Source organism: Nannobrachium achirus, assembly GCF_963921795.1.
Source record: "Nannobrachium achirus genome assembly, chromosome: 1".
Lineage (NCBI taxonomy): Eukaryota > Metazoa > Chordata > Actinopteri > Myctophiformes > Myctophidae > Nannobrachium > Nannobrachium achirus.
Window position 1 is genome coordinate 40292514 of NC_137810.1, and position 13764 is coordinate 40306277.

Below are 13764 nucleotides of genomic sequence, written 5' to 3' on the forward strand. Positions count from 1 at the left end.
GCTCAGTCCACATGCTGACCACATGTGGACATGATGACATCTCGGGTTCAACTCCCACTTAGGACCAGTTAGTTGCATCATGGGATCACTGCCTGCTCTCTCTACTGTCCAGTGCAGAACCTATTAGGGCTGTCACAATTTTGAACCGAAATTGACGTTCGATTCAGTGAATCGAAATCACAACCCGAATCGCGATTCACTTCCGCGCATGAAAATGTCAGTTGTTAGGGAATACAAAATATAAACCCAAAGTTATATTGTTTATGTTAAACCTTTTATTCTCAATCTCATTTGTTATTATTCAAATATAAGTGACTTATTGAGAAAATGTTTTTCAAGACAGTAGCCTAAATTTAAGTCATATAACTCTCAGTGCTGAAAAAGGGAGGTTTAAGAATAGTATATCCTTCTGTATATTGTATCAAAATATCTAATCGTGACCTTAGTATCGAAAGTTGAATCGAATCGTGGATTAGGCATATCGTGACTGCCCTAGAACCTATGGTACAAACACATGTCTACTTATAAAACTATGAAGTTAAAAGCTTTAAAGCAGTAAAAAATTAAACACAAAAGCCGTTCTTAAACTGTTTGATCTCAAGGACCCCTAAATTCATATTTGACCGCTGACCCCCATCTGAAAATATATTTTTCCATGGACCCCCATACAAGATGTGTGTAATTAAAATGTTCTTGTGTGTTGCATTGCCACACATTGTGAGCTTGTAGATTGCTTATTTTTTAAATATCCAATGTATACAGCGGTAAAACTTTTGATGCTATGTTAATACTAGTAAGACGCCCTAAGAGTGAGGTCGCGCGCATGCACGCATCCGCCTGGGTGACAGCAGACTGCTGGGTGAGCGCTGGCGCAAGCAGGCAGGCTCTATTTAGCTCAATGGTAAAACAAAATTAGCACTAGCACAGGAAATGGATTCAAGTAAGTAGAGGAAAGTTATATAGTTAAAAAAAAAAGTTATGAGCTTGTAGATATTGAAACAAATCCCCCCAAAAAACTGAGATAAGGTTTCTGCCGGACTGCAACGACGTACAGAAACGATAACGCAAGGTGCGTTGAAGGAACACATTAAACGGCTGCAGCCAAGCTTTCCCCCCTATCAAGTTGCAAGATCACAAGCCTCTGCCACTGCCAAGAGGAGGAATGTAAATTAATCTTCTATAAGGAACTCTTAAAATAGGCTACACATTAAATCTCGATAGGGGGGACGTCCATAATAGTCCCCGAGCATTTAGTTCAGTTTGGTTGGAAGTGGACATCCCATAGGGTTAGGAGAGACTGACAGGAAACAGCCCTTACGTGTCACATCCTGTCATGCGGTCTGAGTGCAGTGTTTTCGGAGAGTTGGTGTGGAGAAAAAGAGCAGACCAAGTAGGAGAGCCAGTGGTCAAGTTGAGGATTTAAAAGGTTAACTGTCTGAAAATACACATTAACATGAATCCAACATATTAATAGAAAAGGCAATGTGTGTCAAACAAGTGTGTAAAGCTGTGACATCTCTGAAAAGGTTTAACACAATTTAATAAAATATATAGTGGATGTCCCTGCTTCATCTCATTCTCTCTCAACTATAGGGGGTCCTCTTGATAGAATGAACCGGTTGGCTCACATTGTGTGATAATGATAACATTTGGCTGTTCCATGATCAGTGTGTCTCATGTAAAATGTGATATTAGTCATCAGTGGAGGCGAGTCGGTGTAACATTCCAGGTCACCCTCCAGTCAGCATTTCTCTCTCTCTCTCTCTCTCTCTCTCTCTCTCTCTCTCTCTCTCTCTCTCTCTCCTCTCTCCCTTTCCCTTTCCCCCTCTCTATCTCTCTGTCTTTCCGTCTTCGTTTGATGGTCTGTCTCCCTTTATTTGTCCCACTCTGTCGTTTCTTTCTGAAGCACTGAGCCCTCCCCCTCCCTCTCTCTACCTTTTGTTCTTTTATATTTTAGGGATGTACGTAACAATTTAGTCAACCCACGATTCGATATCATTTGATACCGTTCAAGATCTCTCTCGATATACTGTATGTGTATTATTTTTCTTTTTTTTTAACAAAAGGAGATTTGTCTACGTTTTCATTTATCTAGTCAATTATTTGCCATTGTCCTATATGGTCAACATACAGAAAACTCACATTTATCTTATTTATTTGGTTCACAATAGTCTAGAACCGGAAATCAATTAGAACATGCTTAGATCGGACCTGACCATGATCTCGCTGATCGAATCGGGACATTACTTATAGCTGGGGGAATTGCATTAATTCACCCTGCCATACATTCTATGACTAGCTTTTTAAATAGGAGTTTGCCTGTGATGATATGCCAAATACGACTACTACTACTACTACTGTCATGTTACACTATTATTTCATTTCATTGGCATGGGTCTCTTGGTCTAGGCAGGAAAAGCATTGATACAACTGACTGTGGATTCCAACAGGCCTTAATCTGCTTAATATGAGAAGCCAGAGTCCATAAGACCTCAGTTCCCCTCCGCCTAAAGCCGGGCCTGAGCCGTAAACAAGGCCTATAGTGAGGAGGCTAACGACAGGATTAAGTATGATCACCATGCAGGATGGCAGAATGGTTAGAAAACCCCCAGCTGCTGAACAATGGAAAATCACATTGAGAATTGAGGAAGCCAACAAGCCTGTCTGAGTAAGTTGGCTCAGTCACACAATGTTTCTGTCCTGATTTGATTCGGGGTTCAAGCCCTGTGTCTGTTAGAATTTTTAGGGGTCCATTGCCAAAGCTGCGAGGAAGTGCCTGGGTCTCTGAAACAGTAACGGCTACAGTTTTGAATCTTGGCAGCTTAGAAGTCTCACCCACTGTTGAGTCAGCCTACCAATCAGACAACAAAATGTAGTTCCATAGGGAGGGGGTGGCAACTGAGAAGACCCTGCTGTCACCCCAGGTTGACCCCAGCTTAGTTTTTCGCTCCTGTCAGTCCATCCGTTAGAAATTGATCAGGAGGGGGGAGACTTACCTTACCGGAAAAGGCCATGGCCTGGCTGGCAGGGATTTAGACAGACTTTAATGAGCATCTGTTTAATAGTCATGAAACCTGTTGGTTTTCTTTTAAATGTGTGGTGTCGAAACCTGTCAAAAGTCTAGAGACTCTGCTACAGGCAGCTTTCAACTGTTCGTCTCTGCCTGGTGGAAACCTCATAATGTCCAAAACTGTTACTTTTAAGGTAGTCTCACGTGGCCAGACTGTTGCCTCCCACAATTTGCAAATGCTCCCATCATACATTCTGGAGCAACGGAGGTCTGATCATGAGCAAGCGATAAAGCGGATGTGCGGAAATGCCAGCTTCCGTTACTCGGATTTCAGGAGGTGTAGTTTGAGATTCTATATAGCATTTGGAGATTGTGGATTAGTTGTCTGGCTACGCGAGACTTCTTTTCAGGATTCAAATTAAAAAATATCCAAAGTAGCAGGTCTAAAAAGATCAAACCCCACTGCTTCTCGCCGTTTTTCGAGCTTGTGGATCTGCTACTTTTGCTGCTTTTGTGTGAGAGTGTACTGTAATTTACGGAAAAAAAGCACAAAGTTGAAATATGGAGATGAGGTTTCTGCCCGATGGCAGCGGTCAACAGTCTGTGTTGGTTTGAACTCACAAATCACTGCTTTACGTCTAGATTTCTTACTTAGGGCTATATAGGCCTACCCCCCCTCCCCCCCGTCTCTCTCCATTGTGTCAGATTGCTACAGAGGTCACGGCATCATGTGTTTCTACAGCTGATCAAATGTTTTCTATTTCATCATCCGACAAGGAAAGACTGACTTGTGTCACAATTAAGGACAAATAGGCGAATTTCGGAATTTCTTTTATTTTTCAAGATTGTATTTTTTGGTTGTTTGTATGTTTGTTTTTTCCTCACATCTTTTGGATGCAAGACATTTCAAATCTCTTCCACCTTTTTAATGTCATGCTTTTGGCTGTTTGAAGTGCTTGTGGTTTGTTTCATGCCGCTATCCAGCCAATAGAGGGAGCCCTTGTTGCTCGTTTAGCGCCAGGGCAAAATGTGAGGCACTATAGTGTCACAGTGTGATGTCATTGGCCAGTCAGTCGGGCCGCTCCAAAAAAGGCATGTAGGGGAGTTTCCCCACATCTTCCTCCCTCCCTCCCTCCTCAGTCTCCCAGGGGATTCACGTTAGGCCCTTTGTGGAGGTTTCCTGTCCACATATCCAATGGCAGCTATCTTTAATGCTGGAAGCACTGCCAAGGAACACTCTTGCCTGCCTGCACAGACATTTTTCGCGGCTACCGTCACCCCCTATTGTGGTGAAAAAAATGGCACGGCCCGGGGGTTTATAAAGGATTGTGATGTGTCATTGTGGGTCTTCAGATGTGGTGGCGGTGTGGGAGGGGGGGGGGGGGGGTAACCTCCAGGTGGTACCCAGCAAAAGGAGCTCCTACAACAAACACACAGATGTTAGCCACACACACACACACACACACACACACACACACACACACACACACACACACACACACACACACACACACACGCACACACAGCTGGACAGGACAGCCATAGGGAAGTCTGTGGAATAATTTCTTATGTTCACTTTTTTTGTCTGGTATTTAATACTGGTATTTACTGTTTTGTATTTAGTGTACTTCTCTCCTCCTGTGCTCATGTAACAAACGTACGTTCTAAATACAAAGTGTCTCCATCTCAGTTTGCCTCGACGACAACATCCTAATTGAACCAGAATTCAGTTACTTGTTATCAGAAGAATGAAACCGAACAGACAAACGGAGAGAGGGTGTGCTGTGCTGGCTTTGCCAGGGCTACAGTATGTGAGTGTCTGTTGAGTGTTGACAGGTCTAGTTGAGAACGAGAGAGAGAGCGAGAGAGAGAGAGACGGACAGACAGAGGAATAGAGACCGCGTGAGAGTGAATAGAAACGGACTGAAAGAAAGGAAATGATAGAAATAGCTAGGTAAACAGAGGGAGAATGAGAGAGCGGTCCCAGAGTCCCACATCGGTACATGCATGCGCGCAAGCGCACACACACAGAGCCAGGCACCCTGCTGCTGTGCAGTTAGTTCTATATTGGGCGAGTTAGAAGTTTACAGAACAAACACGATATTGCCTTCTTTCTTCTGTCTTCTTGATCTTTCTCTCTCTGACATTCTTCCTGTCTTCATACCCCCCCCCCCCCCCCCCCGTCTCTCTGTCTCTGTCTGTCTCTCTCTTTGTGTCTGTCTGTGTCTCCTCAATTGGCTTTCATCAGTCACTTCTAAAAACTCTTGTTGAAAACCAGAGTGATTTAAAGGGATAGTTCACCCCCCAACATTTTTTTCTTTCTTTTCTATCTATTAATTTCTGCTGGTCATCAAATTATTGGCATAGGCATTTGACAAATGGGGTCTCCATGGGGTGAGTAATCGATAGATAGATTTTTTTTACGGTCCTGATACTGTAGTAGACACAATGGAGGTCATTTTGACAATGATGGAGACAGTGAGAAACAAAGCTACTGTATCCTCCAACTTTTTGGAGGATGCAAAATTTACTTTACATAAAATATCAAATATCAAAAATAAGCTCATGAAGATGAAAGAATGGTAATTTCACTCTATTTCCCCCCCACCCCGTTCTTGCGAGGACTTTATGTTCCTGTCAGAAAAGTACAATAACAACACACACACACACACACACACACACACACACACACACACACACACACACACACACACACACACACACACACACACACACACACACACACACACACACACACAGTGATATCCTCCTCTCCAGGCGGCAGCGGGACATTTTGTATTCATTATGCATTTGCCATCATAATAAATTGATATACTGTGTGTGTTTGTGTGGTCCATTTGGTTCCATTTGTACATTCTGAGTTCTAGACCTGTATAGGGGTCTATTTGGTTCCATTTATACACTCTCAGAGTTATAGACCCATAAGGGTCCATTTGGACCTCTGGTGGTCCCCACACCAGACCTTGAGAAACGGTACCTATTCCAGGTTGTTGCTGAGCGGTCCCTGGCCTGGACTGATTGGCCTGCACAGGCAACCCTAGAAAAAACTACCATTTCTCACAAATATCTTACACTTTGCCTGTCCCAAATACATATTGATCTTGTTCTTTCCTGGCCTATTTTTGGTATATTTTCGATCTCTTTGTCGAAGGAAAGCTGCCGTGTCCGACCTTATCTTGCATGATCATCGTACTCGTCAATAATGCTTGGCTTCTGACTCTGACCTCACAGGGCTTCCTGATTGGTGCCCGGCCAGAGAACGCCTGTGAGCCCATCGACCCGCCCCCTCTGAGGGACAACCAATCCAGCGGCTTCATCGTCCTCATCAAGCGCTTTGACTGCAACTTTGACGTCAAGGTAGGCTGCGCCGCGTAGTTCAGTGTGTTTTGGTTGACTTGAGTCTCCCAGCTCAGTTTAGATACAATAACAGGAAGAGTCCGTTTCCTAAACAGAACTTCCTTCTTACAAGCATCCAGTTTTTCCTCTCCTCTCCTCTCCTCTCCTCTCCTCTCCTCTCCTCTCCTCTCCTCTCCTCTCCTCTCCGGCAATCCCGCAGCAGTCTTTGTCTTTCGTCATTAGCAGTAAAATGTGAGCGTCAATGTAAATGTGATCATGCATCATGCGCTGTCATGTTTTCAGTGTGTGAAAGGCACAGTTAAAGAAAGAAAGAACAAATGAAACAAAGAAAGGTGAATATAATGGAGAATGTAGAGGAAGACTATGAGTAGATACGGAATAGAGGTGAGGGCTAAAGAAGACAGGAGCGGTAGGCTTTATATGAGAGAGAAAGAGATGGAGACAGAGAGAAACTGGAGGTGATTAATTTGGTGAAAAGAAGAGGAAGGTATGCAATGTCATGACATGCAAGTATTTGGATCAATCAATCTCACTGCTTCACTTTCTTCTCTTACTGTTGCATTCTCTCTTTCTTTCGCTCTCTCTGTCTGTCTGTCTCTCTCTCTCCATCTCTCTTTCCTCTCTCCCTCCCCCCATCTCTCTCCTCGTCTTTCTCCCTCTGTGGTCCAGCGTTGCCTTAAAAGGCATCAATTCAAAACACACACACACACACACACACACATACACACACACACACACACACACACACACACACACACACACACACACAGGCCCTGCGAGTAGGACTAGTAAAATAAGCAAACCTTTCCATCAATCTTATAATGTAACAACCTGCAATAATGCACAACCTGCAATAATGACGAACAGGTTTGGGTGACAGAGTCAGATAGGTTAGAATTAACGTTCAGATCTCATCAAGCTCAACAATGGCCAGGTTATTCAAACCAGATCCATAGGACCATGTGTTGTATTTCATCGATATGAAACCTAATGTTTGAAGGGTACATAATTTACACACAGGTCTGGAGGCTAAAGGAGGTGTTGCCAAGTCTGCTTATATACGGTATATATAAGCGACTTTGGGCTTGTAACGTTACTTGTAAATAATACGGCTTCTTTTGGGCTCGTTTCCGTAGACCTGGCCAGTTTCTCTCGCACAACCTGGCAACACTGGTGTGGAACGTTGAGGTTCCCAGTTACAGTTACGGTTTTAATACTGTTTTTGGTTAGGTTATCAACCTCACACATAGGCAAACACAGGTGTGTGTGCCTTGTGTGTGTGTGTGTGTGTGTCTGTCTGTGTGCTGTTGAAGCTCGGTCCTTCATGTAAAGGTGCTTGTAAGGCACATTTAGGTGTATGACGTTGACATTACTATTGGTACAGCGTGTTACCTTTCACAGAGCTGACCTGGCATCAGCTCCTGGCTAATGGAACACGGTCAGTGGCCAACCGGTGTAACTGAACCCAGAGCAGCCAGGCAGCATTATGTAATGACAGGATAAAAACCGCTGAGCCAAGGACAGTGGGGGCAGGGCTATACTGTACAGGGGGCAGAGCCTAACAGTAGACTAGAGAGAGAGAGGGAGAGAGAGATGAGGAGGGAGGGGGATTTCTTTTTTTCCCCTCCCTCCTTTACTTCTTAACTTTGTCACTTCTTCTCTGCCTGTCTGGCTCACTGACTGTCTGTCTCTGTCGTATATCTTTCCCAAGCTTTTTTAGAGTGAATCTTCCTATCCACCCCAATGTAGCTGTTATGCCAATTGATGCATCCCCTTACGTATTTCTGTGTTGAATCCTACTGACTCACCTGTGAGGAGCCCCCACCAGGAGGACATAGAGCCTCCATTCCTACTCCTCCCAACACTCCCTGCTGACAGGTGCCAAGATCAAAATTCGTTTTCTCACATGGGAAGCCGGCCTCTCCCTTAGAGCAGTGGTTCTCTCAACCTGTGGGTCGGGAATTATTTTGGGGGATCCCCAGATGATTAGCTTGATGTGAAACATTGTTTTCTCGCTCAACAGTAAATAAAACATGATACATTTTAAGTGTATAGCACGTTTCTAAAGTGACAGTTAAAGGACTTTTGAATACCTCCCGGTTCAAATATGATTATTTTGGGGGTCGCGGCCTGAAAAGGTTGAGAACCACTGCTTTAGAGCTGGGGTGAGAAGTTCAGTCATCGGCGAGAGACTCGGAGTAGAGCCGCTGCTCCTTCACTTGGAAAGGAGACAGCTAAGGTGGTTCGGGCATCCAGTATGGATGCCTCCCGAGCATCTCCCGCTGCACGTTCCACTGGTAGGAGACCCCCTAGATAGGGGGATTATATGTCCACACTGGCCTGGGATCGCCTCGGGATCCACTGAGAGGAAGTAGCTAATTGTTATTGTGTGAAGGGAAGTCTGAAGCTCTCTGCTGGAACTGTTGCCCCTGCATCCCGTTTCCGGATAAGCGGTTGACGATGGATGGATGAATGGATGAGATAGTAAGCCATAGAACAGAATAGTTTATCACCTGAACCAAAATGAGCGCATCAGTGACAGTGATGGAGGCCGTTTTGGCTTGGGAATAGCATACACACTCTGTCTCTCTCTCTCTGTCAGCGTTGCTGTCTGTCTAAAATGTATGATTGATGACATCTCTCTCTCTCTCACACACACACACACACACACACACACACACACACACACACACACACACACACACACACACACACACACACACACACACACACAGAGTGACACCCTCCCTCTCCAGAGGCTGAACAAAGGAGTCATGGATTCCATCTTGGATTCCTCTACAGTGTGTGTGTATATCAGTGTAGCGTTGGCTGTTAGCATTCAGCTAACAGCCTACCATGAATGATTTCCGCTAATGGATCCACGCACACGCTCGCACATACACACACATTAGGCTATAACATGAGCACTTCTCCCACTTAACATGCTGTCAAGTAGTGGCGTCTGCACCAGTGGGTAAGAGCTGAGTGGGGGCAGGTGTGTGTGAGAGAGAGAGTGTGTGTGTGTTATGACAAAGGAGAGGTTGAATGTCTAGTGTTGGAGGTTAAGGGATCAAGTGAAGGGTGTTAATGGATGCTGTGCGTGTGTCTGTGTGTGTGTGAGAGAGAGAGAGAGAGAGAGAGAGAGAGAGAGAATCTGGCATAGCTGCTCCCTTTTCGAGAGAGAGAGAGCAAATGAGACATGGCAACAATGAAACCAAGGAAGAACTTGCTTGACAAATATCAGAGAGAAAGGGTGAGAGAGGGAGGGAGAGGGAGAAAGAGAGGGAGGGAGGCAGAGGGAAGGGGAAGGAGAGGAGAGAGAAGAGACTTCCTGCATGCTGGGTCTCTTGGAAGTAAGTGTGTGTGTGTGTGTGTGTGTGTGTGTGTGTGTGTGTGTGTGTGTGTGTGTGTGTGTGTGTGTGTGTGTGTGTGTGTGTGTGTGTGTGTGTGTGTGTGTGTGTGTGTGTGTGTGTGTGTGTGTGTGTGTGTGTGTGTGTGTGTGTGTGTGTGTTGACCCCACTCACCCCAGCTAAAGGGGAAGGCAGGAAACCCAACACCCCCCCCATCCATCCTTAAAGACCCCCACCCTCCCTGCATCCACACTCTGCCTGTGTAATGATCTCTCTCTCTCTCTCTGATTTCTCTCTCCTTGCTCTTTCTCTCCTTCATGGATGGTAGGAAGGCAGGCAGATCGACTGGTGCAGTAGATTTTCTTACTGTCCTGTGCCCCCCCACCCCACCTCTCTCTCGCACACGCGTGTGCGCACACACACACACACACACACACACACACACACACACACACACACAGAGTTGTGTATAAAATGGGTCACATCCATTAACCCTCACATACATATAGATGGTTTACCCTTACATAACCATACACTAAGGTTACATAACACTACGGTCCAGTGACATGGAGCTGTATTCTCTACTCTTTGTCTTTCCATCAGTATCCGTCCATCTGTGGTTTGATTAGTCTATCTCCCTGTTCATTTCAGCCTTGTTTTTATTTTATTGTGTGTTCATCCGCACAATAAAAATAGTACAAAAGTTAAAACATTATTAGAAGACACGGAAATTAGTGCAGGTGAGAAGGGGAACTGTGAACATTGATTGAACGATTGATTGAACACTTTATTAACAGCTTGCTCGCTCAGCAGCACCATGTGCTCATCGTCAGCCGATGTGTTTTTACACTCATCTCTTCTCCACACTTCCTGGTGTCCAGTAAAACTATGACCCAAGGGTCCATCACCCAGGCCAGCTCAGCTTCCTGCCTCTCTGGCACAACCACAACACAACCATCCGCTGACTGGAAGGGTGACTCCACTGTGTGTGTGTGTGTGTGTGTGTGTGTGTGTGTGTGTGTGTGTGTGTGTGTGTGTGTGTGTGTGTGTGTGTGTGTGTGTGTGTGTGTGTGTGTGTGTGTGTGTGTGTGTGTGTGTGTAACTATAACATTCTGTTGTGGTAACAAATATCTCTGCCTCTCCCCTTGACCCGAAGCACATGTACTTGTACACACACAACATTTGAAATGTAATCTAATGCTTAATGTACTATTGTCCAGTGTAGGACAAAGTATAAATCACGCTTCACACATAATTCAGATACTGCACAGAGGTCATTATGACTGGCTCAAAACATCTTTAATGAGCTGCTAACGCAGCAGCATTGTAAGCTCTCAGCAGCAATCTGTGTTTAGCCTTCAGCAGCAAGAAGTGCAACAGGAGGTGAAGTGACAGGAATATGTCCTTTTAATCTGCGTGCGGAGTGGAGAGCTGTTGATGATGTCCGCTTCAACAAGTTAAGTTTGTTAATCTATTGAGTGGAGAGTTGTTGAAGATGTCTGCTTCAACAAGTTAAAGTCAGTACGTTTTAACTTTCACCCCTATCAGTACTTGTGAACGACATGGGGCAAACACCCCACGTCGGCACAATGTGACGGACCACCACTTTAGAGAAATTATTCTGTAGTGACCTACGTTTTTACACACTCTAGTAGACGGATATGAAAACGTGAAGTTAAATTAAATGGTATTGTGTTTGATATAATTTTCATCGTTGATTATTCCACTTTACAACGAGATACAGCTTGTAAACATTCGTGGAATGAGCAACACAGCCAAACGTGTGGGTAGTGCCCCCCTATTTACAAAAACAGCAATACTGTTCTGTTGGTATTCACCTTTTTTGCTTGGTGTATTGAATGATTGCACTCTACCACAGTAATAAGGAAAAGAAAAACAACACATATTGGCCATTTTTACACTTTGTTAATTTTGTGAAGCACAAAACGAGAGTGAATGCCAGCAGAACAGTATTGCAGGCCATTTTGGCAACTTTTTTGGGGGGGGCGCTACCCGCATGTTTGGCTGTGCTGCTTATTCCACAAATGCCCAATGCTAACAAGCTGTACCTCGTTGTAAAGGTGACTAATCAACAATAAATTATATAAAACACAATACCAATTGGTATTTCTAAAAAGGATATATAATGGACTGAAGTTACGTTTCCTAACTTGTTGTACATACCGGTAGTTTATATTACGTCATTTTGCTATGTGTGTTTTTGTAGACCAGGCTGCTTGTTTCCCTGGCAAAATCTGGCAAAACGCTGATAGGGAATTGGCAACAACTAAATAGAAAAAGGAAAGAGAAGAAAAAACAAACAAAAAGCTTTGACCCCCACATCTGACCCAGCCACTGCATCTGTGTCTGTGACTCCATATCATTTCCTCCCTGGAGAGAAAACATGTCCTCTGAAGTGGCCATTTCTTTTACAGCCTGACGGGACTCAAACGGAAACTTCAAACATATCTACAGCAGATACAGATACAGTACGACCAGAGCCATGTCACACAGCCAGGGCTGTGCCGGACAAATGCGGGGCCCTGTGCGAAGTCCTGTGCGAGGCCCCCCCCCAACCCCCCCGTGCGACCGCACCGTTCGCTCTACCTTTGGCTCGGCCCTGCACACAGCCACGTGGGCTGTTGCCTCTCTTTCAGCACACTCTCGGTTGTTTCTCCAACACCCTTACTGCAAATATAATGTTACACACACACACATATACACTAGACACACACACACATCGTTGCTGTCGGGCAGAAACCTCTTATCTCCATATTCTAACTTTTCTAACTTAATCATCAAAATGAGCAGATCCACAAGCTCGGAACGTTGCACAAAGCAACACGTTGTATGCTCGCAGATCTGCTACTTTGTCTGTTTTTTTTTGTTTTTTTTAACAATATGTTTATTTAGTTTTTTGTTTTTTTGGACGAACAAGACAACATTTACTTGACAATAAAAAAGACTGCTTACAGACAAGACATGAAAATAAAAAGAAAAGTGTTTTTTACTTTGAATTCCAAAATCCAGATACAGAAGATTCTGTTGATCAAAACGTTGATTAAATAAAGTTGTCGCTACAAGTGTAGATTTGTTTGGGTCATTTTATTTTATTTTATTCCGTTATTTTATTCTGATCCCTGCCTACGCACCGGCCTTTGAGCTGATCAGGTGTGCAATAAGACTCTGTTTCCTTGTAACCTGAAAGGACATACAGTATGAGGACATATGAGTATTTTTGCAGACAGAGACCATACAGTACACCAGAGAACCCACCCGGACCCCGTACATGCAGTGCATTGCAGCTGTGTGGTTGTGTTATCAGCGAACAGGGGCCCCTCCCTACACCTTCAATAGGAGCCTTATCTAATCACAGTTAGTCTGAGCCCTGTGAAACCCAGCCCCTCTCTACGACCAGCAGCATTCCACTGACACACACACTGGACTGGAAGCCAAGCCAGAGAGAGAGAGAGCGAGTAGAAAGAAGAGAAAGTGTTGTTGGAGGTGGGGTGGGAGGGTTGGAGGAAAGAGGGAGAAAAGGGGAGAAGGAAAGACGTAAAAAGTGAGATGGAGAAAGCGGAGTGGCAGGGTTGGGGGGGGGGGGGGGGGGGCACAGAGGAGGGATACAGGATCTGGGCAGAGCGCTAGCAGAGTTGTCGTTCAGGGCATCTTGTGGGTGGGAAGATGGTGGTGTTTTTCTTTTTTTTTTCTTCTATTGATTACTCATGCCATGGAGACTTGAGTTCAATAATATTTCTTTGCATTCCTAAAACACTAATTTGATTACAATAAATTTACCCCATATGATTCCAGATGGGGACCCAAATGCATTTGGGTCCCCATCCAGAATCATCAATCAATGGGGGTAAATTTACAAAAATCAATTTTTAACACATATGGTGCCAACCCCGAGTTTCCCGAGTTTGTATTGGTACTACCGCTGTGCCAACCCCGAGTTTCCCGAGTTTGGGCCGTTTTTGAAAAAAAAAAAAGTTTTTTTTTTTTTTTTTGGACCTCCAGAAATGT

At 44.5% G+C, this 13764-nt stretch overlaps 1 protein-coding gene across 1 annotated transcript in view; it reads left to right on the forward strand.

The window, feature by feature from the left end:
* The window catches only part of rnf13 (ring finger protein 13), an 86314-nt gene that overhangs the window by 21030 nt on the left and 51520 nt on the right, over window positions 1-13764 (forward strand). Inside the window, exon 4 of the mRNA XM_080736619.1 lies at window positions 6263-6388. Coding sequence (XP_080592745.1) covers window positions 6263-6388 — 126 coding nt within the window. The remainder of the gene's footprint in view (window positions 1-6262; window positions 6389-13764) is intronic.